This window comes from Anser brachyrhynchus (assembly GCF_964034855.1).
Source record: "Anser brachyrhynchus genome assembly, chromosome: 7".
NCBI classification, from domain to species: domain Eukaryota; kingdom Metazoa; phylum Chordata; class Aves; order Anseriformes; family Anatidae; genus Anser; species Anser brachyrhynchus.
The window spans coordinates 8,599,220-8,625,963 of NC_137701.1; the positions used below are offsets into that span (position 1 = coordinate 8,599,220).

Consider the following 26,744-nt stretch of genomic DNA (forward strand, 5'->3'; position numbering starts at 1 on the left):
CTATCTTCCTTCTATCATGGTCTCACCTAAAAGCTCTTTGCATTTTTCCCCAAATATTCACGGTCATGGTGACACTTTATGGAGTGCTTCAGTGGCTTTGGGGAAATTATGCCAACTTTCCCCCTATTATTTCCTTGGCAAAGATCGCTGATCTTTGGAAATAAGGATATTAATAGATTGGCCTTGTGGGATTCTGCTTCCAAAGGTTTTGCAGTGATGAATAGTGAGCACTTGGATGATCCACAAATACTCTCAACTAAAAGCTTGCTTCTTTTGGTTTGTCGTCATGACAGGATCACCCTGTGGTACTCACTAAATTTATTGAAGATGCCCGTGAGGTGGAAATGGATGCTGTAGCCAAGGCAGGAAGAGTAAGAACTTTTGCTTTTCATTAATAATAAACTTTTTTTTTTAAAAAAAGATCAACAATTTGCAAAAATATGTGGGTTTTAATGATTTATTTTATACAGCCATGGATTTGAGCCTAGAAGAGAAGAGAAACAAGAAAAGATGAATTCCTCTGAGGTCCAAAAACATTATGCTTGAAAAGCTCAGCCTACCTTATTGTATACACCTAAATAATTGTTTTAAACATTGCTTAACCACATGCCTGAATCCTTTAGGATATAACTTCTATTGGATTCACAAATCACTGGCTTCGCAAATGACTTGTATCAGAATTGTCAGCATGTTTTACAGTATTACCACAGTTTTATTACTACAGCTTCGCCTTGCATGTCGTTACTAATCAAATACAGTTCTCCCCAAAAAAAAGCTCACAAACTTGTCATTTAATAGAAATACTGTTTTCAATATTCATTTTTAACCAACAGACAAGATTATTGTCTTTTTTGGATATCAAGGTAGTGCACCTTGATGCAAGTCATTTAGCTTAAAACCTTAGGGCCTGAGTTTCCCCTGCTTGGTTTTTCTCCACAATTAAAACCCCATGAAAGAGTAAGCAAATGTTTACAAATGATGGGGAATGACAACTTGTTTGTGTTTGTGGCAAGGAGAACTTAAAAAGCTGGTTTAAAGCCTAATGAGGCCTTGCCTTCTGAGTCAGCAGTGTTAGAGGGGGTCATAGGATCTCCAGACTGTGGTAGCTTCTATCATTTTCAGTTTGCTTAACCACAGTATGAAAGACACTAACACGATCCTCTTTTTCTTATGCCCTGTGTCTGCTGTAGGCCTGTTCTTCCCAAAATCTTGGGAGATTCCATATTTGACCCATCTCTTTTGACTTTTGGATAGAGCTCTATTCAGGAGACTGCCGCTCTGTACACAGCAGAGGGTTTGGACTTCGGGGCACAGTTCATGAGAGTGGGTGAGGGGACTAATTACTGTGTCATTATTGTGTGCAGGTTATCTCACATGCTGTTTCAGAGCATGTGGAGGATGCAGGCGTTCACTCTGGAGATGCCACTCTCATGTTACCCACACAGACTATTAGCCAGGGAGCCTTGGAGAAGGTAGGTTTTGCTCTTGCACTGAAAAGAAAAGGAAAATAAGAGTTTGAATCACCTTTCTCCTTGCTTGGGAGAACTTAAAAGAGGAATTCAGGAGAAATCAAATCAACAATGCTTTTTAAATGTCAATATGATTTCTGCGAATGTATGATTTTAGGGTGTACCCTGTGAATGGCTCTACTGTACATACTGCACTGTACTGATCATCTGAATTGTACCCCGTTAAATTTAGGGGTAGAGGTACATGCTTTTAGATATTTTTTTTTCATCCTTTTTAGGACAAACTTTCATAGCAGTGGAGGAGTGTCTAATTGATGAGTATGCTGTGGTCCACTTCTCCTAGTCTTTAAGTGATTAGGTCAGATGCATGAGTTTATAGCTGCCTGCCTTTTCTGGAAGGGATTTTGGAATGAATGAACCTCACCTAATTTTGACTTGTTCCTCTTTGAAGAATAAACCTAGTAATACAGAGTTAGCTGTCAACATGCATTTTCGAAACAAAATGTGCAGTCCTCCGTGACGTCATCCTGCCTGTGTTCGAACTCTATTTATGAAAATATTCAAGGCCTTGCTTCCGAAAATAGCCATCTTCTGGAGCCAAGCTATTCAAACACTTGTACTGAAATGGTGTGATTTCTTGACAACTTGGAAAATATGGCCATAGCGTTTTCTCCCAATTTGTTCCAGAGTATTTCTGCTGACACACGTTCCACTTATCTGTGATGGGACAGGCTTGTTGGTGGAAGACTCTTGGGATGCCTATAATAGCAAGTGGTTAATCTCGAATGGCAAAACATCATTATTCATTATTTCGCAAAGAGAGTTATACAGGCTCCAGTGTGCAATGTAGGAATTACAACAGACAGGACAGGCTTTTATTCTGTCTTTCTCTCCCCTTCTCACATGCACATGAAGCTGTGTTTTTACTTCTGCCCTCAAATGGAGCCCCAGGCTCTGGATTATCAGACAGATTTGACACTGTTTGCTTCTGAAAGATAATGCTCTTGCCAAAATGAGGGTATAGTGAAAAGCTATGCTATAGCAGAGAGATGGGATTTAAAGAAATACACGTGAGGTCATTTATTGACGTGTGGCTGCTTTGTAGGATTTTATTTCATATATAATAACCACACACATACTGTTTTTTGTAGGTAAAAGCTGCTACAAAGAAGATTGCAAATGCATTTGCCATTTCTGGTCCGTTCAACATTCAGTTCTTGGTGCGAGGCAATGATGTGATGGTAAGAGCTCTTGTGACTGTCGAAGGAAATCAGACTCTGCTCTGGATAGCTCGGTGCATGGTTTCTGTAGTCCCTGTCACGGAAGCTCTGTGGCAGTCCCAGCTGTGGGTTTCTAACCTGCCTTGTCTGATTGTGTGTGGCTTACCTGTGTCATCCCTGTGACACACAGTTCTCCCTGCCTGGCTGGGAGAGAACATCCTTCCATGCCTGTGCAGTGCTGCCACTGAGAGCGAAGTTAGTCTGGTTGCACTGTCTGTCAGCAATAGCTTCATTTCACTGTAGGCTTTTGTCCTTCCACAAATCATCAGTGTTTAATGTGATGGACAGCACTGAGACCTGTGCCTCATCCTATAAACAGCATATCATTGCTTTCAGCTCTGTTATCCTCTCTGATCTTTATATGTTTTGATTGTTAAGATAAGTCTTCCATGTCACTGGAAAGAAAGACAGACAATTTCCGTGTTTAAGCCTTTAATATAAGCTGTTAAGATAGTTTCCTATGTAGTAAGGTCTTAGTAGCTATCAGTAAGAGCAGTACGGCAGATGTCTGACCCTTTATGGGTAACAGCTAGCTTTCTGTGGCTAATGGAGGAAGGTCAGAGGAATGCGAACAGTTTGACTGAGGAAGCAGTGAATGGAAAGAAATTCTGCCATGGTATAGAAGAGTACTGGTGAAAGATTTTGTTTGGGCTAGTAGTTGAGAAGAATGTTCTTAACTGTTCTTCACCTTCCTGAATAACTATGAAACAGAAGAAAATCCACAGAGGGACAGAATGGAGGCTTTCCTTCCTTGCTGTCCCTCAGTGGTGTTTGCCTTTTCTCTGGATAACCCCTCTTTTTCCTCCTGTCCTGGCTTACCTAGTCTTGCCCTGGTTCATTACCCCTTCATTCTAACTTACAGCAATTTCTCTCTTGCTAATGAACTCCGTGGCGTGCTTCTCAGCAGGGTGCAGAACTTCTGTTTCTTGCTTGGGTCACTCAATGACTCCCAAACGTAGATGAGGAAAGTCAGTAACGAGTGGTAACCTGGGCATTTGGGAAGTAACATTACCATCGAAAAAGAAGGTGGGCTTCTAAAGCTTGTACCTAATACAGGTGCATAAATTCCCTTGCTTCTTGTGCACTAATTTAGGGTAGGTACAACACAATTTCCAGAGTGATTTCTAAATTAATCTGGGGTCTAATTTTCAGACAACAGAGCTGAAACTCAGCTGCGGAACCCTGGAGTCCTTCTGTCTCAGACTGTCCACTTCCCATTCCTCATTGGTGTCTGTAATACCAAACACCATTTCTGTGCCTCTTATTTGGCAATCTGAAGAGCATCTCTGCCAAGAGGAGTAAGGACTGATTTCCAGAAACATGAAGTAATCTGTTTTTTCACTGCACAGTGCCTGACCCTGGTATTTCTCCTTTATAATCCCATCAGGTGATAGAGTGCAACTTGCGGGCTTCACGCTCCTTCCCTTTTGTATCCAAGACTCTGGGTGTGGATTTCATCGATGTGGCCACGAAAGTGATGATTGGAAAAGAGGTTAATGAGTCAACCCTCCCCACGCTGGAGCAGCCCATTATTCCCTCCAAATACATTGGGATTAAGGTATGGTTTCAAAAAGCACACAAAAGAACAAAACAGTGTCAGCACTTATCACATTAATAGGTTATAGTATTTTAATGCCTGGAGAACAATTTACTCATTAGCCAAGAGCCAAATTGACCCTTTCCAGTTTCTGTTACAACGTACATTGGGAATTTTAGAGACATCAAAGGAAAAATTTCCAGTGCTTATTAACAAAATCAATCTCCTTTTATTTCTTACTTTGAACCCACTCAATTATGTTTCTAAACTGCCTGAAAAATACGTACTTGTGGGATTGAATACTGAAGTTCAGGCTTTTTTGTAATGCTGTCTGAAATATGTTTGGACATGCACAAATTTATGTTTTGAGTACCCCTAGATTTTACGTTCAAGATTTGGGGTGTGGGCTGTTGGATACACAGAATCTCCCTTATATGTATGACCAATTAGTTAAAGGGGGTGAAAGTATTGGATCTTTTGCTTTCAGTGGGGCCAAGTTTTCCCTCTTCTTAATTACTGAGCTTATACGGCACCCAAGATACCAAAGTGTACTTTAGATGTTTTTGAAAGCTTGGTGGAAGAAAAAAAATTAATTGAAGTACCTAATCATAAAAATCTAGAACAGCAGTGCAGAAAACATGATTGATAATGAAAATTGTTCATACAGACACTTTCCAGCTTTAATGGTTCCCATAGTAAGTGAAAACTGAGGAAACAGAAAATAGCTAACATCTTTCTGCTAATAAAATCTTCAGACCTGTTAAAATACAAGCCGCATGCATGACCCAAGCCATCTCAGGTTATTGGCAAGTCAGTTAGCCTGGAAGTAGTTTTACATTTTATTTTGAAGCCACAGATGAGTATTTTTCTGAAATTCTAATCTGAGATTTTTTTATTGAGTCTCGTTTCTATAGATTTCAATTATTTAGGCTTAGGGCTCCTGTGCTGTTGTTAGCTAACCAGTCAAGAGTTTGGTCTCTCCTGGGAGTGTGGGCTACAGAATGGAAAACCCAGCTATGTTCTTGAAAACTTCACTACAAAGGCTTTTGTACTGCTGGTGTTTTGTATGGATTTGTCAGATTTAAAAAAACTGATAATGCCTTTGGAAACGCTAAACTTTGAAAAATATTCCTGTTAAACCTGGTTCTTGTTATTTGAGCGTCATATTTTTTGTCCTCTAATGGTTTTATTGCTAGGAATATTTGCATGGAAATGGGATTTTGTTTCTCCAGCAGTTCTTAAGTGCTCTGAAAAGAGAATATGAAACCGGTTTCTTTCTCGATGTAGCTGCTCCTTTGTGAATTTGAACTCCCACCATTTTAGCTTTAGTGACTGAAATACTGTTATGCCATGTTTGCTTTCAGAGTGACACAAGTACAGCCTGCCTAAGTTTAAATCCTGGGTAGAGCATCACTGACTAAGTTTTTAAATAAGATTTATTTGCAGTACCAGAGTCTGTTCCTGCTGATTCACGTTCATGCTTGTGGCAGACAAAAGTTTAGGGAACTGGTTGGAAGGCTTTTCTTGATTGTTCCCTTTCAAGGCAAAATATGCATTAAAAATGATCCACCTTGACTGTCAGAGCTTAGCTTAAGACTGTAGAATTGGCTACTGTAAAAATCTTCTCTTACAAGAGAAACAAAACTGGTCTAAAATTCACCAAGACAGGTGACGTTTATCGACAAACCTTCCTCAGAGAAATTCTGCTGTCACATTTTAGTTGGTCATTGTTAGGTGTTGTGAAACAGCATCTGTCTTGTCTGCAGCATTGCCTCAGAGACTTCCAAGCACAGAATTGTGTCTCTGGATTTAAAAGCAGAATTTTTTCTAAGCATTAAGGATGTTGTCCTAATGTAAATACCCGTAGTAGTTTAAGATAGAGAAGCCCTATAGGAAGTTATTTGCTAGCAGAAAGTTGTTTTGGAATATCTGCAACATGTGGTCATTGGCTTTTTATGAGGGAGTTGTTTTGTTTTGTTTTGTTTTTTGTTTGTTTCATAGTCAAGTTAGATGAGATCTCAGAGGCTAACAAAGACTGCAGTGTCCTATATCCTCAGAATAATCATGAAGATAACCAGGAGTTATAACATATCCTTATGAAAGGTCAAAGAAGTAGTGATACGTGTTTTTTGGAGGAGAGAATAAAAAGATGTGAAAATTGTTTGCCAAGATTCAGCTACTTTCCACCAAAAGAGTGTGTTCCTGTGGAATGGTTTGATCCTGTGGATGAAAATTTCTGCCGGAGAAATGTTTTCTCAGAAAAACTTACTTGCTTCAGATAGTATCTCTTCTTGTTTCATGAATTAAACACTTCACACACTTCCTGTTTCAAAATGTGTCTTAAAAATGATAGTCGGTTATCACAGATTAGAAATCTGCTGTCAGGATGTGAGCGAGAGAGCAAGATTGCAATAGTTAAGAGGAAGATTTATTGGTGAAATAGGTATTTATTTGTTCCAGTCCATCGAGATGCTGGGGAAGCTCCTTTGCCAAGTACTCCTTTGCTTATCAGCCTTGACCAGCGCTTCTTTTGGATTAATTCATGTCTGTCTCTTTCTGTCGCTTAAAATGTAGCTGTTTTTTTTTTTTTTTGCACTGATGCATTAAATATGGTTCATCCCCTTCTCACGCCCACCCTCTTTCTCTTACCAGGCCCCGATGTTTTCCTGGACCCGACTGAGAGATGCAGACCCTGTTCTGCGATGTGAAATGGCCTCTACTGGGGAGGTATCTTTTAGATTATTTTTTTTTAACAAGTTGTCTGTAAACATGAATCTTTGAAAGTGATCTTATTGCTGCCTGAATCACAATGGCATCTGTAGCTTCTTTGGAAAATTGAAAACATCTTTCTTATCTGTAAAAACACATTGTTCTGGAAAACCCGATTGATTCAGCCACTGGATGTCCCTCTTTACCTGCATGTTGACTCCCTGACTTGGACCTGGTTGGTGTGACAGCCTGGAATGAGTTTGTCTGAGAGCTGTCGGGTTCTGGGAGGTTCTCAGTGCATCAGTCCATCTTATTAATCACCTGCTTCCTGACAGACAAGCATGTTCAGCTTTCGAGCCCCCCCCTTGGCACATACCAGAATAGCAATATCAAGATTCCAGGTCACAAGCCTTTCGTCTTGGAACGTGCTGGTTACTTAAAGGCAACAACTACATGTGGGGATATTTTTGTTGTTGCCTGGTAACCATCAAGACATGTCCCAAGGCGCAAAAGGTGAGAAAGAACAAATAAAATGCAATGGTTGCAGTGTTGGCTGTCAGCAGGACGAGGGGGAGACGGGGCTGCTTTACCCGCTCTTTCTGCAGCAGGGCTGTGAGGTGCTTCTGAAACGTGTCTGGCATGCAAATAGCACGCTGTAAAGGCACAGAGCTGTTCCTCTTCCTGCATGGGCTCGGCACTGATGGGAGCCCTTACCCTTCAAGAGGTACATGTTTCTGTATACACCTTTTGAAGAGATACTAGCTCACATGGAACAAAGAGGGTTTTTTGAGTTCTTCCTGATCTACCAAGAGCTTCTGCAGACATATCCAAGATACCTCTAAACTTGCTTGCTCAGTTACTTCTTGAGAAGAGTTGCAATAACAGATTTTTCTCTGGAAAGCCCACTTGGGAAGTGATTAGATCATGAAGCTATTACATTAGGTCTTCTCTGCCATAGCTAGGCAGGTAGCAGAGCCTGGGCAGCTTCATTTGACATGAGCTTGGGTATGTCTCCATGAGCTGTTTTTGTTAGAAAAGACTTACCCTTTTAGTATGAAACATTATTAGACCCAAGTAGATGGTTAGAACAGCCTTAGGTCTCCTACATCTCTCCAGAATTACTTTATTTTGCTCTTTTTAACGTGTGGGAAATCAGTATTGCGGAAGATTTCCTTTCAATGTAGTTAATGGGCAGAAAAGAGCCAAGTGACTTCCTTATTTTCAGAACAATAATGACTACACAGAAAACATTTGCCCCCATCCACCCCCAAAAGAAGGAATAAAAATGTAACTAAGGGCAAGAATTATCCTTCTGTGCTTTATGTGGAGTCAGAGATTACCTTGGTCATAAGGGAGGGATTATTAACTTTTATGAGTTGGAAAGATCCATATTCACAAATGCCGTAAAATGTGACAGTTATGAAGGTCTTTCTTATGCGTGAAGTAAGGATAATAACTCTCCTTGGGTAAAATGCTCAATTATTCCTCAAAGACATTTTTAACAAACGGCTTGATTTGGGCTTGAATTTGTCACGTCTACCTGGGAGAGATGTGTTTTACTGGAAGTCTCGGTTCCTATAACAGTAGCAGACACAGTCCTGGGGGTCCCTTCAAGTTTTGTGGGTGTTTTGGTCCCCCTGTAATATTAGGTAATCCTCTCCTGGGTGAAAGCCCCTGGCCCAAGCGTATAGGGTAGGACTCTCCACCATCTAGAAAGTCTAGGAGATGCATAACCCCTCAGGAAATCAGCACAGGAGAACATACTGAACACTCAAGGGTGAGTTTTTAGAGAGAAGCTGAGAAACAAGTTGTCGTGATTTTTTTCCCTCCCTTCCCTTGTGGGATTTTTGTTTGTATATATTTTTTTTTCCACTTCAGAAGATCTGGCAAATCACCATTTGTTCTTTGTACGTGACGTTCTGGTTTTTGCTCACCATGGTAACAGTGAGACCATGAATGTGAAGGCTCACTCTGTGATGGGAAGGACCATAAGAGGAAAATGGGAGAGCAATTCTCAATCAGCCTCTTTATCTCATCTGTATATGTGTGTAGATTTGTTATTTCAAAGAGAAAAAGCTGTGATGCTTTCTGCTTCTGCCTGTTTTTCAACAAGTGTGGAGTTGGCCAGAAAAGGCAAGGGCTGTTTTCTTTTCCTAAACTTTCAAAAAACCTCTTTCTGTCATCAGAATTCCAGATTTGGGTAAGGAACACAGTTCAGTTCTTGCAGAAATCATTATCATCTGATGGTCTGTAAGCAACTGAGCTCCAAAGGCAGTTCTGAGTGATGGAGAACTGCTAAATGACTTTTAATGATTTATCAGGTTTTTACTTGTTAAAAAAAAAAAAATCTTATGAATTGGGACATTTCTTTTTGTTATTTTCTTCAGTATGTACTGGCATTTTGCTTGTATTTCATGAGTTTGTGAAATTCTAATGGAAAAACATTTTTATTTATTGTGGCTTATCTTCACAAGAAACTTCCAGGAGTGCATGACGGCACACGTGCAGTTTTATTGGAGTTTGCTGTGTCCACACACAGAGGCACGCCTGCATGCAGAACACTCACTGGTATTTAAGCATTATATAACGTTAAGCATTTTTAATGCACTTACAAACACTGGAGCAGAAGCTGTGTGCAGCATTCACATAACTCAGCAAAATCAATTGCTGTTACTCCTTGGTGTGCCGTTTGAAACTAAAGTGTTGTCTATTCCTTCGTTATTGCTTCATTAAAATTGAGATTTGTCTGCAATGATTTTCTGATTTATTTTTTCCCATGCCTGCAGACTCTGTGCAAAAGCAGTCTTATTCTGCCTGAAGAAGTCAAAAGAGCGTATTTAAATATTTTCATCTTGTTGTTTTTTAAAGCACTGTTCTTGGGTTGTTTTTGTATTTATTTTTTCTCCACTCATGCCTTCTTCTTTGTGCCTTTTCCTAGGTTGCATGCTTCGGGGAGGATGTGTACTCTGCCTTCCAGAAAGCTATGCTTGCCACTGGGTTTACGTTTCCTAAGAAAGGAATTTTGATCGGAATCCAGGTAACTGCTAAAAACCAAAGTTGAGGAAGGACTGACAGAGGAACTGAGTAATTGTTGTCTTGTTTTCATTCACACGTCTGTGAATGTGTTCCTCTGCAATCTGTCTGGAAGTACATTGAGACAGAGGAACAAACACAATAGGGAGATCTTTACTGGGGCTAGCCCAGTGTTTTTTCCTCTGGCTCCTGGTGGTTTCTGCTGAGAGGTGCAAGGGTTTGCTGAGGGCAGGACCCTCAGATCACTGTAAGCAGAGGCTTTGGAAAATTAGAAGCCACCTTTCTGAAGGGAATAATGCATAAAGATGATCCATTCATTGAAACCAATTGAAACCGCTTCCTGTCAGCGCACCGTTTCCATATCACAAAGCTGGACCTGCTAAGTTTTCCCCATAAATGGCAGATTTAATTCCAGGCAGAGCTGTAATGTCATCCAGCAGTGCGAAAAACATGCTGCTGCTAGGGTATTATGTGGCTATAACACTGTCAAGCCACCATACCTCCACCAGGTATGGCACTGTTGCATTCCTCTCCTCATTGGAGTCACGATAGAAATATTGGGACCACATCTTGGATATATACCCTACAGGTCCAGTGACTCCATATCAGAGCAGACCTTGGAGTCTAGGGTTTCATCTCTTGCTGTCTACATCCCTCACAGTTGCTATACGTGACAACAAGTTAAAACAGTGTAATTTCAGGAACGTCCTCCAATGCAATGGCTTCTGCAGAGAACCTTTACTTGAGTGAGTTCCTGATAGGTTAGCTTTAGGAACAGCCCCGTTCTCTTCATAGTGTTGTGTCAATAAAAAGGATATGCATTTCAGGATGGAAAGGTGGCCAGGGAGAAAAGCAAAAAGGGTTAAATCCTTATCGAGGCATAGTTACCAATGGTAGGGGATGCTGGGGGTAGATAGACTTATAAACTTTGAGGTGTCTGTGTGTTACTCAAAAAAAAAGAAATCAAACATTTCCTCTGTAACTATAACATTCTTGGGCTGCTTAAAGACGACTGAATGCCTCCTGCCATATCCCTGTTGTGCTGGTAATAATTTTATGCCATGATTGCATAAAGCCAATAAACAAAAAAGTAGAGCCCATGAATACTCCTGTCAGACAATGGGGGTGTGAAAAATGTGTTGGGCTATCTGTTCCAGCAGGGGATGTAAGGGATGTGTGTGAAAAGTGGCCAGGAAGGAACGTGACTTCTGCTAACACAGATCACCACTTAGTCCTTAAAAAAAAAAAAAAAAAGACACACAGATTGAAGCTGTTGCTCTAAGTTACATCAAATTAGCAAAAAAGTCTTTGCTTGCTACCTGCTTTAAAACTTCAGTATGAGACTCTGGGTAGTTGATACATGTATATCTAATCACTGCAGTACTAAAAAAAAAAAAAAAAAAAAAAAAAAAAAAACCAGGAGAAGGAAGAGCCCAGTGTCTAAAATTTAAGCTTATTTTCCTGATAACAGCTAAAAGGGAACAGGCAGCAGAGAGTAATTTTAGCTGTGGAAAGCATTTATGTAGCTTCGGTGTCAGTGTCTCTTAAACTGAGCCAAATGTTCTTTGTACAAAGGTCTTAAGGAAAAAGTAATAAAAAAATCAACCCCAAAAGCTCAAGCCCACAAACCTTTTAAAAATAACAAGATTCTGTCTTTTGTAATGAATGGTTTACAGTTCATTTTCTTGGGAAAGAGTCTGAAAAACAACAGATCAATTGATGAAATGTCTCTTTCCATCTCGGCATATTTCTTACATAATTAAACTCTGAAACAAGAAGTGTAAAGGCAGTGCTGAGAAGCAGCTATTGCTGTACCACTCTGGAGTTTGTCGCCTACCTGCTTTTCAGTGGTCTGCTTGAAAATCTGCCAGCTCTGCAGACAGAGAGGAGAAATTAAACCTTGTAAGAAGGGAAGGTTGACATCCTGACCTGAACCCGATGCGTAAGCTGTGAGTGGTCTTCCCTCAGTAAAGGCTGGAGAAAACAGAAGCCCCTCGCTGCACAGACAGGAGGCACAGGTTGGGCAGAGACCGCCAGCAGCCTGGTTCTTGTTTTAATCCCAAACACGAGGTCATATGCTTCAAACTGCAAAGGTGGCAGTGCGTCCTCAGAAGGGAAATACAGGTTCAGAAGGGCAGATACCAGGACACCAGTCTCCATGACTGCTCAATATTTAAAACTGCATAGCTCTGAGGGCTGATGAGGTGGAGACCCTGGCTTTCAAGCTGCAGGTGCTATTATTTCCTCTGCTGTGGATGGTCAGGTCAAAACTCCCCTTTTGGAGACTTCATTGCTTTATAATTAGCTACTTTCTCTGTTTTTTAGGCTGGATTATTAGGTCTTGCAGGAAGAGAAATAAGAAGCCAAATAGTGGTAAATTCTGCTTCCCTCAGAAGTGTCTGGTTCAACATACTGAAGTTATTCAGTGTAGTGCGCATTTTTGTCCTCAGTATTAATTATGTAGGGGTGGGAGGCAGCTGCCTAAGCGAGGACAAAAGTCACATAGATGCAGTTAATAATAGTAGAGAGGAAAATCTTAGCTTCCTTGCAAATGTTCTGGTCTAGGGTATTTTGCAGATCAAGAGTAGTGAACTCAGGTAGTGTACCCAGCCTTGCTGAGAGCTTTCCATGTTGATGTACTCACAGTTTGCAATTCCAGTGGTAATCCTATTTCAGTAGCCACTCCAAACTATTGCTAACAAAGCAGTCATCCTCAAGATCAAGCGGGCAAGCACTCCTTCACATCTGCTGGCCAGCACCAGGTGGAACGGCAGCCAGCCTGGACCACAAGCCCCCTGGATTGTTCCTCAGTTGTGAGCGCTGCCTTGCATTGCAAACATCAAGGTTCCCCAGAATTTTAGAAGCCTTGTGCCCTCCCAGGTTAAATGGGGCATGGCTTTCTTGTTAGACGAAAGAATTGCTGCCAGTTTGTAAGAGATGATAATCTGACCTCTTTTCTTTTCACAATTCAGAGAAATCTGTGATGCTAAAACCCTGAGTCTGCCATCAAATAATTTATATTTTATGCAAGAGGAGTTGAAAAGCTCATTTTATTTTCTTTCCTGATTGGGCTATTCAGTGCTATCTCTGGGAGGGAGTGCATCTGTCTTACATCTGTGGTGGTGACCACGAGATGCGGAAAACACTAATGGAGTATTTTATTTTTAAATCCCAGCACTCCGAGTCTGTTGTTTCAAGGTAACCTTCCCCCTTGGTTCCTTAAGTATGGAAAGCGTAGTATGCTCCATGGCTGATTTGGATACAGAATTCAAGATGAGCACAGAAGATGAGCTGGCTTCATTTTGAGCCTGATCTTAGTGAGAACTGGCATAGTGGTGTTTAAAGAACTGAGGATGTAGCCCTCTACAAATAGCAAGGCATGCTAGCAAACATGAGAGAGAGGTTGTAGCAGAACTTTTGCTATAATGGAAAAAGAATACAATTCTTCTGCAATAAATATCTTCCACTAAATAAATCTGCTTGTACTTTTCACCTTTAGTAACTAATGGCTTCTTACACAAGTTCTCTCAGTCAGCTTGTAAATCTGAGGCTGCTCGGATGCGAGCTGACAGCTGTAATTTCTTTTCATGGAGAGGCTGTTTTATGTGTCACAAGTGTTCAGTACATGTTTGATATAAGTTTATAATACTGTTGTGAAAGCCAGCCCCCTGACCAGAAGGCAGAACGGTTCTCTCTGACTGGGAAGCTGCCAACCCTGTCGCACTGTATATTTATATTCTCCAGTTAGTGTAGAAAGCAGGATGGCTTCAGAATGAGGTTCTTTCCAAAGCCTATACTGCTCAAAAAAACCCCTGTTGACTCCTTTTCTTTGTAGGAAATAGTTCACCCTTCAAAATGTTGCACTCAGCCATAAAGGTTAAGCCATGAGTAGCTTGAGAAAGGAGCTTGCAGTAATCTGATTTGCAAAATGGCCAGATGAAGCTAAAGTTATAAGCGAGGTTCAGCCAGGCTTGGCAGTGAGTAGGGCGTGTGCTGATTCTGATCTTTTCATTGCTGTACCTTCAACGTCCAGACAAAAGTTATGCTGGGATCAAATGTTTGCTCATCAGTTGCTCTAAAGTGGCTTGTTCACGTGCAGGTGTCTACAGGAGGTCATCTTATCTCTATTTCTTCTAAATGATGTTAGATCTAGGTGTGCGGCCTGAATCTTTCACGGGTGCCTGAAGTACCTGGCATTCGCGTCCTCATGGGAACAGGGTGTTCCTGTCTCCTGAGTGGTTTTGTGTTTGCCCTTTCCATGTGGCCATGGGAGTTAAAAATGAACTTGTGTATATATGGGCTCTTCGTCATGGGAATCTGCAAACAGAGCATCCATAGGCAGCCCAATGCCTGTTCATGCTGTTTGCCAGAATAGAAGGCTAAATGTTTGAGCAGTGTTAGAAAAGATGTTTAATTAAGAGTAGAAGGGACTCTGGTTTGTGTATTTGAGAAGACAATTGCCCTAATATTTCATATACAGGGCTGTTTTGTAATTGCAGTAGAAATTAATATGGGAACGCCCTGGTGTTGTAATGAAACATGTCTCAGCTGAGAGTGACTCTGGGCTTTGGGATCCAGACAGTTTTCTTGGAATGGCACTGGACAGGCATGTTCAGCCATGTGTGCGTACACATGCTGAGTACAGAAAGGTACTTGTCTCTGCACAGGCTGGAGGAACTCCGCGTTGGTATACAAAATCCTGTTTCTAAATCCTAGCTTTGATACTTCATCTAATTATTTTCCTTTTTCAGAAGTCCTTCCGCCCCAAATTCCTCAGTGTAGCTGAACTGCTGTGTGAGGAGGGCTTCAAGGTAGGTGGTTTCAGTTATTTAGAGCTAGAGAGTTTTCAAAATTTGAAACGTACTCAGCCTTCCATAGGAATGGGAGAACTTTGGAGTTTATTTGGAGACAGAAAAAAAGGAAATTTTCGAAGTACAACAGGGATTTTTGGCTGAGTGATCTGTCAAGTCAGTAGGTATCACCCAACTAAAAGTTTTCATGATCGTTAAATTGAACAAGCAGGCCTAAGTCACAAGTCATGGCAAGAACAACCCTGGCTCTGCTATCAGCCAGCAGCCAGGGTGTCACACTAAAAAAATAAGTTTTCCAAGAAACAAACAAACAAAAAAAGCCAGGAAGAGGAAGAAAAACTTTCTTGTTATATGGAGAGAAATTCTTCACAGTGCTTCATCTTCAGTGATACTCACAAGCTGCAGACGTAGGAAATTTGAGGTGTTTACATCCCTTTTGTAATTGCATCATTTTGAATCCACATACTTAGAAAGTTAACAACATGACCGCAGAAGACCGGGGAGAGGTTTATAGTATTAAGTATTTAAGCACTATTTTCCTCAGTGGCATTAGTGTAACTACTGGATTTACAGTTTTGCCTTTCAAAACTTAGTGCCAGGCAGAAGAAAAAAAAAAAGGGCAAAAAAAATCATAAGCGGTTGAACGTAAGCCCTATTGAAATTCAGAAGGATTTAGGTTTTCCTAAGCCACTTAACAGTTTCTGGATGTGTTACTACTATTCACTGACTGTCATCCATCAGCAGACAATAGATAACAGAAAGTTGGGAAAGTCATGCTCTTCTGTGTGTGTCTCTTTACGTGGAGAGATGCCCTTGTGATGAAAAATGCCATCCGAAATCACCTCTGACAACAAGATTTGTGCGTTGGGTCATACTCACATGAGTTAAATGAAACGTTTCCGTATTATGAGGCACACGGTAACCTTTTCTTTTCCCTCAACAGCTTTATGCCACAGAAGCAACCTCTGACTGGCTCAATGCAAACAGTATCCCAGCAAACCCTGTGGCATGGCCATCACAGGAAAACCAGCATCCCAGCCTCCCTTCAGTCAGGAGGTAGGAGTGATTCTCACCTTGTTGAAATTGCATTAACATCCAGGATACCAAGTACAAGGGGCAAATTTGTGGTCCTGTTGGGATCACTAATAGTGATTTAACGGGACTTCAGGATTCAGTGCAAAAATTTTACCTGATTGTGCCTGGAATTGGGACAGCAGGGAGGTTTTAGCTTAATTAACGGACATCTTGTTGAACAGTCCTATTTAATACAGCATGGATGTATTGCTTCATGTTACGTTTCAGTGCAAAAGTATGTGGGATCTAGATATGTAGCCTGTAATAACAGACCATCCCACCTTTAACAGAGTTGTTCTGAGCTGTGTGAAGGCTGAATATTGCTTTGTATCAATGAATAGAACAGAGATAAAGCCCAAATTCTCGAGTCCTGGCTTAGTGCCTCAACCCTTCCTTCTTGGGATGTAGGACTTGACATCAAAAACCAAATGCGAATGAAAATTTTCAGTGTTGTTTACTTGCATGCCTTTGTATTCATCACAGATTTTCATTAAGCAAGATACGCTGTGATACTATCTTGTGCATTGTTTCTTCAGGCTGATAAGGGATGGGAAAATAGATCTGGTGATTAACCTGCCCAACAGCAACACCAAGTTTGTCCATGATAATTACATGATCCGGAGGATGGCTATTGACAGCGGGATTGCTCTACTCACTAACTTCCAGGTACTTCCCATGTTGTTCTTAGTCACAGGAGCCTTCAGAGCTTTGAAGCACTTGAAGCACTAGGTTCCAGTACATTTGGACCCTCGTTATTTCTGATAAATAATAATGTGCCAGAAAATCAGGGCAACACAATTGAGTGTATTTTCGTTTTGTTATTATGCAAAATAACATTGCTCAAAATTGAACATAGAGGAAAAAATTATCTTGGGTCCTGTAATGCACCTGAAATTGTTGCTGTATCATTTTCAATTCGGAGCAAACTTCTTTCACAGGATTCCCTGCAACATGTTTAAATTATGCACGGAAAGAATTTTTTAGTGGGGTGTTTTTCTAGTTCATGGTTCTTAAAGCTTCAAGCAGGATGTAGTTGAGCTTTCTTGAATGACCCATGGGTCAATCCAGTTCCAGAGTACCATCCAAACGGAATTGCTGCCTGTGTATTTAGTCCTGTTGTAGTCCCCAGTTGCAAGTCGTTCTGTGTTTGTAGCTCCTGACAAACCCCATTCACATACTGATAGGGGAAGGGATATTTAGAAATGAAAGTGGGACTCCTGCTGGCCAGGGTAGCTTGACTTCCTTTGCAAGTGGCTTCAACTGTCACAAAAGGGCCTCATCTAGCTCTCATTGAACACAGCAACCAAATTCCCCTTGATTTCACTGGGCACTGATGTAGAACCCAGTGACTTGAGCTTGTGTCCAGCTGTGCAAAATCTTCTGCTGTGATTGGAGTGAGTGGAGAGCAGAGGGAGTGCCAAGCTCTAAGTTCCTAGACAGGATAATGCCAAACATAATTAGCAGGAAAGGGGAATTGAAGACCCATCCTCTGCCTCCTAGCAAAACACACACTGACAGCCAAGACAGGGCTTCTAGCCAAAATTTATTACCAGACCTGCTTGATGCAGGTGAGCACTTTCGATTACAGAGTTTGAGTTTGAGAAGAACAGCCCTGTGTTCTCTTAAAGGCTTGGGTGGTAGGGGGAACAACAGCTCTCATGGGACAGAACCGTCTTGCCAAAGCAGCCCAGCAGCTCTACATCCCTCCAGATGGGCAGGAGGGCTCCAGCATGCTGGAGCCAACAGCTATGTGAAGCCACCTTGAAATTGGTATCAGTATGGATGGACTAGAGGAGTGGACCTGCACAGGGCAGTTCCCGGGTGAGGGTGTAGAAGTGTGGTGCCTGCTGTTAGTCTTCTGCAGAAGGCTTTGCAATGCTCAGTCCTCCTCTGCTTTGTATTGACAGGTGACAAAGCTTTTTGCTGAAGCTGTCAAATACTCTGGGAAATTGGACTCCAAGAGTCTCTTCCACTACAGACAGTTTGACAATGGAAATGCTGCATAGAAGAGCTATGTCCAGCCTGCTATCTTACTGCTTCTGGCACCATGGGAGAGGGGATCTCAGATCATCCACCTAACCGTGCATTTTATAGCATCTGCACTGTTTGTCTTTCCAGCTTACACAAACTAATTCCCAGTGAATACTTCTGATTGTTCATTGGAAACCCATCCTCTCCTCAGCCTCTCCACCGTCTTGTCTCCACTTCCACTTAGGAACAAATATTACTTACTAGATGGGTAGATCTGGACACCACCATAGCAGAGGAGACAGAAGGAGATACAAATGCTCCTATATGCGAGTAGCTCCTTCTTTTGATGACCAAGCCTGTTCCTTAGAAAGACCTTTTTTGGGTCCATACTCCCAGCTATTCTCATGCTGAACTGCTGTAGCCTGGCCCCAAACTTCCATAGCAAGTTGTATAGCTCCTTTATATAATATATACTTTATATAATGATTAGAAATCCTCCTGCTCAACTTATACCATGGACACCTGTCATGGTACAGAACTGCTGAGGGTGTTGGGTGTGATAGAAGCTCTTTAAAGATAAAGGAACACAAATTCCCCACGATTCCCTGCAGTAGCTAAGGGGCATGACTCACCTACTTTTGTTTGTTTTATTAACCCTGGCTAAGCATCTTCTTCTGCAGCCTGCAGATCTGATGAGGGACAGAGGCTACGTGTGTGTGCTGGAATTGCTTCCACATTTTGCTCAGTCCTTCAGGCTGTTATTATTACTATTTTTTAAATTCTAGCTCATCATTCTGAATTCAAGCTGCCATCACTGTATCGTAAAAGCTCTCAGCTTTGTGTCTGGCTTCAAAAGTGGGGAACTCCCCGAAGACATCTTTGTACTGTGACTCTGGGCATTAAAATTGAATCTTCTCAGAATGAGGTGAAAGTGTTGCAGTGCTTTAACCCTTCCAGCTAAGCGACCCCTTCACTTCCACTTCAGCCTTCTCTGCTGCTTTTTCAGCTCTAGCAATGCCTGAAAATGCTGCCCACAGAGCAGACTCCCACTGTGCCACGTGTTGCACATTATCATGTACTGGTAGCACAGCAGAAGGCTTTAGCAGCTCCATGGCCAACAGTGCTTCATCCTACATATGTATGCAGCAGACACTGTACCTGCCCCTAAGTGCTTACCAGCTAGGGTCCACACATTTGTCTTTTTTCCCCCATGTTGCAGTATGTGCACAGTATACCCTGGAGCCAGAAGATTCAAAGTTGGACTAATGCTAAAACATTTCAGGAAGGTTACTAAATCTGATGAGAGCTGTTATCGAAAGGTGCAAAGGAAGGGACAGAGGCTGTGATGACTTTGAGTACCCTGGGGATCCCCGAACAATTGATGCTGAGTGCCAGGACCAAATTTAGAGCTAGGTGTAGACTTTATTCCTGATCTGGTTGATGTTCCAAGTGCTCTGATCGTGGGCTTGTTGTCAGGACTAACTTCTGCGATGAACACAATCCTGTCCCCTGTGCATAGGGAAAGCTTTTGCACTTCTAGAGTAGAAATGTTATTAAACAAACAAAAACAAAATCAAAAAACAAAACCACCAATCCAGAAGAGGCCAGAGCCATCAACTGTTCACCCATTCAGCTGTGAAAGGAATGACTAACGGTGCTTAATGAAGCAGTACTCTCTAAATGCATCCTGCACTTTTTTTTTCCAGTGGCAAAAATCCCATTAACAACTGTTGTCATCTCACATCTTCCCAGCCTGTCTTTACCTCTAGTACTGAACAAAGTGACATCTTCAAATGTCTGTATTCTCTTGTTCTTTTTTTTCTATTTTGTAACTTTCCTCATGAGCTGAAAATGAAATAAATGCCCTGGATTGTCACAGCCACTCATTCTCGAAATCTTCATTTTTTTTAATAAAAAGGTTTGTTGTTTTTTAAGCACTGATGACAAAGCTCTACGTGTACATCTATCTATACAGTCCCGTTATTTATTGCAGCAGCTGCAGGTACTTAAACCACAGCTTCTTTGGTGTCCACAGACTCTCATAAAATTAGAGTGGAATTTAGTAGAGAAACACACCAGGGCTGAATATATGCTGAGTACTCTGTAATTATGCATTAGGGTTAACATTTTGCTGCTAGTGCTAAACACCAGTCCCTTCCCTGCTCCTCCAAAGCAGGTGTCACTGCTACGCTCCCCACTTAAGCAGACCCATACACCATCCTGAGCTGTGCTTTCCTACATCTCCTTTTGGTGCCTCTTCTCCTTCCCCTGCTGAAGGAAAAAGTTTTTGTTTCCCCCAACTGATGTAAGATAAACTGTACCTCGTATAAAGGTCAGGAGGAGCCAGGAAGTCATCCCCAAGCTTACCTTGTGCCAACAGTGAATGCTATTTTTTTCTCTATATCCTTTTCTTCTTTGCAGTAACAAAGGGGCCGACACTATAGGAAAATTTTTAAATACTTACAGTTGTTGGGATCAATGCAGATGTGCAAAAAAAAAGTTACAATTAGTATCTTTTCTACCATGCTTATCTCTGCTTTCAACAGATTCTGCCTTATAAATGTCTGTCTTATTAATCTTGTGGAGAGTGACAATGACTGATGAAAGAAGATACTGTTCAGAGCAAGAAAAGGCCATTTGCTAATCTATGAGCTGTCAAATTGTTTTATGCTTTTTTAGTGTCTTCAAAAAAGGGATGATAAAGAGACACATGAAGGTATAAGAGACTGAAGCACAACTTCTGAGATCAGCACAATAAAAGGTGGCAAGAGCCATACTGAAATAAGAAGGAACCTAATTTTAATAACAGGGATGTGTTTTTCTCAGTAGTCTGTCTGCTGAGTCACTCCCTGGAGCTGTCTCTCTCCAAGGGTGCTAAGTGCTAGGACGCTCTGGAGGCTCGACTTACGGAGGTCAGGGTCGTCACCCAGTTGTTCAGCTCCCTGGATTTACTCCTCTGCAGTTAGCATCATTTAAATCACTTGGAGATTGGAGCAAACATAGTTTGGTGTATTGAAAGAAAGAAGAAAAGAGTGTAAGAGAGGGAAGACAACTCAGTGCTATTACTTTCTGCTTTCTTGGCAGAGGTCTTAGAACACAGGGAGAGGAAGGTGTATGCTTTATGTAAGTGAAACAAGCAGTGGAAATCTTGGGAAACTTATTTGCTCCATTTGTAACTATCAAGATCAGGTTTCTGAAAGTCGTAGGAAGTACGCAAGTAGGAAAGACTTCATGATCTGAAAAAGCTCTTGGCAGCAAGCAGAGCAATGCCTTGTTTGGCGTTCAGGTTTTGCTGGGCTGGATGTTGGGTTAAAAAGCCTGTTTGTGCATGGGTTCTCTGTGCTTGCATCAGAGGCATCTAGCAGTCTGGCTGGGAGCTTACCACCTCTATGTCTGTATGGTAAAGTGATTCATAAAAGCAGGGAAGGAATTGTTAGCACTATACCAAAACCCACAGCTGCAGTGTGCAGTATCAGCAGCTCGGTGCGTGCCTTCTACCTGTATCCCTGCCATATGCAAACAACCACGAGCAGGAAGCTGGGCTCAGGGAACAGCTGAGATGAGGTGGTAAAAGGAAAGAGCACCTCTGTCTCCTCCTGTTTATAGCATTTATAACACCAAATCGTGGTCAGAGCAGCCCTTGACCTTGGGAAGCTTTCAGCAGACATAATTACTGCTGTTGTCTCTGCAAGGACAGGAGGCACTGCAATGCCATATGAAGCATGCAAGTGCTACTGCTGTAGCCATCTGCAGGACGTTGAGATCTGCTGCCAAATATTACCCAAAGCTTCTGGTTTTGTTCCTACTGCATCTTAATGTGTAATACTGCATAAGGCAATTTACAGGGAATAATCTAGTTACAGTGGAACATTTGTTTCACTCTTACCATTGAATAGAATTTAAATACGAACCTTTTAATTTGTCCTAATTAAATGGAGAACATGATATTTTGTCATTAGGTAGGTAGGCTAAACTCTACCTCATCCTCATAATTAAAATATATTGAATTCAGCAGAGTGATAATACCAGTTGAGATAAACTCTTTTAATTCAGGGAAGTTTGCAAAGATGAAACTGAGAGACAAAAGCATTTGTTGCAAATTACGTTCGAGCGTTATGATAATGTGCTTTGGGGAAATGACAAAGATTTGTTAGGGAGTAAACCAGTGCTTTGGGGTTATCACAATCTTGGATGAATGCTCTGGTTCATCTAAACCGGTATCCAAGAGCAGCAAGTGCCAACTGTTTTACAGGGAGCTGCGAGGAGTGCTGAGAGTTTGTAGTTCTGGCACAACTCATTTTACCAGGGTAAGTTTCTTGTTATTAAAGGTCAAGCTTTTACTCCTGAAGCATGAAATTTCTTAAACACTCCAGATCTGGTTTCTGTCAGGCTCTACTGAGTTGCTAACACTAGTGCAAAGCCAGCATAATGTGCTGCTTTTATGCTGCTTTTAGCCTCTGGTGTAAATGATTGCCCAAGTTATTTATTAAAGAGAATCAGATGCTTTTTTTCAGGAAAAAAAAACATTTGCTCTTCCAGTTCTAGACAATCTTGTTCTTTTTTCTGACTTCCTGAGCATTACTAAATACTGCCAAGCTCTTGTACTCCAAGATTCTCTTATAGTAATGAGACCTCATTAGAGCTTAAAATGGCCCTCTGCTATTCACCATCTCTGAGAGAGAGGCATTATAGTCCATGCCCTTACGACAGAAGCATCTTAGAGCAACTTTTGGAAAAGTGGGTTATGTTTTGACTAAGCATCATGTGGCGTGGGATGAAATGTTTGCTACCTTTCATGATTCATTGGAGACAGAATGGTGAAGGTGGGAAATACGATGACATGGTCAAAAGCTGACCTTTGCTGAGGATCAAACCTGAGCCGTTAGTCAAATTTTAAATGTATTGATGTGGCCAGCTGAAAGCAAATACATAGCGTGTTCTTACTGCAGGCAGGTCTGAGTTCTTAGTGTATCCTAAAATAAGTGTTAAAGTCTTTCGTAGTGCTTCCAGCATCTATAAGGGTACCAGTGTTTATCTGTTTTGCAGCTTAGCCTGTTAATCCTGAATGGAAGGCCTCAGCAGTCCTGTATCATTGACATCTCCTTCTAAGATGCTACATGGACACCCAGCACATAGTGCCTCAGTTATATGGGGAGTGTCTCTTGTGCAGTGTTCATGCAGACAACAAAATACAGCTGTTAGATCTTGGCAGAGGTAAGCAAAGGCGTTCTGTAAAGGTGGAGGGGAGGAGGTATGTGCCCATGATATCACGGACACCAGTGACGTGTAGTACAATAATTAACTATCTGAACACTGTGCAGGTAGACAGAGACAATGCAGACCCCTAAGGGCACTTAGGTACAGGTCCCAGAGGGCATAGATAAAGAGTATTGGGGAAGAAGGACTGATGTTTAAGCTACTGGGCAGATTCCAGATTTGTTAGCTTACATTTATTAGTAAATGCTTTTAAGTCATTTCTGATAGATACAATAGAATCACAGTTTGAAAAGGCTAGAAGATACTTCAACTGCAAGAGAAGTGAGGCTCTGTACATATCTGGGAGAGAAAATGAGTGGAGCATCAAAATGAGACATACCAGAGTTTAACTGATGGTCCTTCTCCATCCTCGTGCAGTTCAGGCTGGGTGAGAAGAGATATGCTGCTAGACTGAAGGGGAAATAGTTTATTTCAAACTTCTCAGTGCCGTCAGGTCCAGGGAAAGAATGAATATGGGCCACAGCCTTGTCACCCCAGAGAAGGAGCTGCTTGGTTGTTTTGTGTTCCAGGCTAGCAGCAGTGTTACTCCCCAACCAGAGCTCTCCTACAGCTCCAAAATGAGTGCATGACGAAAAAACCACTTGCAATTTCTGTTCTTACTAGCATGAATGTAGCTGAAATGAAGCTGGAGACATCCAGCTGTTCTGAGATGGGAGAAGAGTACCTCTGAACACATAATAAAGATCTGAAACCTCGGCAGAAAGGAAAATGCCAATTATACGAAAGCATATCCAAGAGCTGAGTTGCTCAAAGATTGTTTTTCTGTCCTGTGTGAATCTAAACTAAGTGCAGTAGCACCATTTCATGTATCGGTGTAAGCGGAGTATAATGTATCTTAACTAAAAGATGATTTTTTTTTTAATTAACTGCAGGAAAAACAGCCTCAACAAATTCTGTTCGCTATCTGCCATCAAGAAAAGCCTATTAACAATAATTGTTGGGTTTTTAGTTTTCAAAGAACCCATAATTAAATTTTATTGTCTCATAAGTGATTAGAATTAATTGCTTCCACACGAGCTCTGGTGCTCATTATCTGCTTTAAATTGGGAGTGGCTTTTTGCAGGATTCCTTCATTTACCACAATCCCTTTCTGTTACGTTCCTCACAGAGTAAATCCATTGCTCTGAGGAGTTATGAAAAAAAAAATGACAGGTGTGGATTTGTCTTCTTCAACAGATCGGGATTAAGTGAACAGAATGGCTTCTCCCAATGTTTAAACAGAAATATTTTGTTTTGCAGGGAAGGTGATGGAGAAATCCACTGCCACATGGGTTAGGTTTTCACAGTCATGCATTAGGACTGAGTGCCATATTTGAATTCTCCTTTAAGTGGTTTTGTGGTGCTAATCTGAGGATTAATCCTGCGTAGGGGAGAAGATGTTTTACACATTTGCTCATGTGCTGCAGTGTGGTAGTTGGCTTTAGTTGCTGTTACACTGATTTAAGACCCCTTTCTCACTAGTTTGCTGGGCTTGACTCTGCCCTTCCAATCCTTAGAGCTGTGCCTTTTATTAAACTTGATTTTGGGTACTGGGTGGGACTTGCAAATCCTCCAGCCCTCCCATGTCATCAGAGTATGCCTTGGCAGACCAGCCACATCTCATTCTTTGTCCGTACTCATCCCTTGCCTGTTGGGGTTTGCCTGAGAAAGCTCCCACTGCCCCTTGATTTACAGTGTCCAGGGCCCTTCTAGCCAGCATGAAAGGATCAGGGTGTAATTCCTGGTCTTCCCCTGTTGCATGGCATTCATTTCACTGCTTGTGTTCCCTTACCACCTGGTAACTGTTTGTATTGGAAGGCGTCTGGAAAAGGAACTTGGTTTTAATCCTACATTAGCTCTTTCAAACACTATCTGGGCAGGCCAGGATCCCAAGCCTCCTGTCCAAGAGCCTCTAACCCACGTAGCAGCTTCCAGGAGCTGCAGGCTGAGGGCAGTGCTTACAGCAGTGCTCCTGGGGCTCAACTGAAGAGCAGGGCTCCTCATCCTCACGCTTTTTTGTGGGTTGCTCTTCTAAACACACATCCTGCAGCCTTTCCCTCCACGCACAGTGGAACCGTTTTGCCTTACATCTCTGACATTAAAGTGTAGCAACAGGCAGCTGTATAAAATCCATTTAGACAGAGAACCCAATCCAAATCCATCCCTAGGCTACTCACATGTGGTTGTTCTCCACTGCGGAGAGGACAACTTAAGGATGCCTGAATCATTAGAGGGCACTGCGTAAGGCATCTGGTGAAGGGGGTTGTGTAAGAACTGTATAAAATAGAATATTACAGTGTTTAATACAGTGTGACTTCACTCTTAGACTGTATTTTTAGAGGGTTAGAGTGCTTTAGAGGATGAATTTAGAAGGAGATGTTTTCTCTCAATCTAGGATGCTGCTCTTATGGAAAAATCCTACACAATTTTCATACACTTGTCATTATAGGAATTATATGGGCTCTTTGTTACAAACAAGGAAAATATAGCAATGACTTCCTTCCTCTGAATTGTGATAACTTCTGGAATTGAATGGATTTAATTTTATTATCTGTCCTGTAGAAAGTTATCACTGTCTATTCAGCTCCAGGACACAGCAGAAAGTATGAGTGATTTGCTCTGTAGAAATGGGAGTATTAGGGGGTAAGTAGCGTAGTCACAGAGAATTTATGTGGACAGCTTCCAGTCCAGCTGAATTACTTATGTGAAGATATTAATAAAACTAGTTTCATTATGTGTAAGAGGCAGCGAGGAGTGCCCTCAATTGCTCAGTTCAGCCACTAATCTGTCGGCAGGGGCTTGGGTAAGAAGGAGCCTCAGGAAGACCAGGAGGTGATGTTCTGTAGGGAACCTTGCAAGGCTGTATGCGGAACATGTATTTACAGCACTTTGTGATTTAGCAGCATCACACAATCACTTTGATCCCTGCGGGAGGGGAAAAAATGATAACCTTGAGCTCCTCCACAAGGAACTGAGGTCTGCAGAAGTTACCAGGTGGCATCTGGAGACAACCTGGCCTTTGTTGCAGTGCAGTAGCTGATGGAGTGTGCATGCATTGCACATTGAAGTGTCAAGGAAAATGAGCCAGCTTCATGGACTGATGTCTTTGGGGAACACACTGGCTGTTGGGACGTGTCTCTGACTCAGTGTCCTCAAGGCCACTTAGGTCTCAGGGCCAGCTCAGTTACTCCAAGCTCACTCCCTGGTGATTCCCCATCCCTTTTCCATGCCCCTACCTTTTTATCCCCCCCAGGTCTGTCGATTGTGCCACCAACAGCAATTCACTTTTCACTTCCCTACAAACCTTGCTGCAGGCAAGTGACTGCTGGCATCAGCTGAAAGAGCAACGTGCTGTTCCTAGGGCAGTAGGTATAGCCCAGCAGCTTGGCTGCCAAGAGGGGGCAATCTCTTTGATGACTTCATTGCCTTAAGCAGGTCAAACATTTCCATTCTTACCTGGGGTCACAGGAATCTTTGTTACCCCGGAGCAGGATCCCAGAGCGAAGCTGTTTTTCTGTTTTGCTGACTGGTTCTCAGGCGCCCAGGGCCCATCTCTGTGGTCTTTCCTCTAGGATGCGGTGCTGGCATGCCACAGCATGCTCTG

The 26,744-nt window shown here is 41.9% G+C and overlaps 1 protein-coding gene across 8 annotated transcripts in view; it reads left to right on the forward strand.

Moving 5' to 3' along the window:
* CPS1 (carbamoyl-phosphate synthase 1) overlaps positions 1-20,172 on the forward strand; it is a 116,939-nt gene extending 96,767 nt beyond the window's left edge. For 6 of the 8 annotated variants that reach the window (XM_080598999.1, XM_080599001.1, XM_080598997.1 and 3 more), the window contains 10 exons: positions 294-371; positions 1,365-1,472; positions 2,621-2,710; positions 4,137-4,307; positions 6,939-7,013; positions 9,934-10,032; positions 14,780-14,839; positions 15,783-15,895; positions 16,450-16,579; positions 17,821-20,171. In XM_080598999.1, the coding sequence (XP_080455125.1) occupies positions 294-371; positions 1,365-1,472; positions 2,621-2,710; positions 4,137-4,307; positions 6,939-7,013; positions 9,934-10,032; positions 14,780-14,839; positions 15,783-15,895; positions 16,450-16,579; positions 17,821-17,919 (1,023 nt within the window). In that variant the 3' untranslated portion in view covers positions 17,920-20,171. Of the gene's footprint in view, positions 1-293; positions 372-1,364; positions 1,473-2,620; positions 2,711-4,136; positions 4,308-6,938; positions 7,014-9,933; positions 10,033-14,779; positions 14,840-15,782; positions 15,896-16,449; positions 16,580-17,820 lie in introns of all 8 variants that reach the window. The other 2 variants (XM_080598994.1, XM_080598995.1) reach the window with 1 other exon arrangement.
* The last annotated feature ends 6,572 nt before the right edge of the window (positions 20,173-26,744 follow it).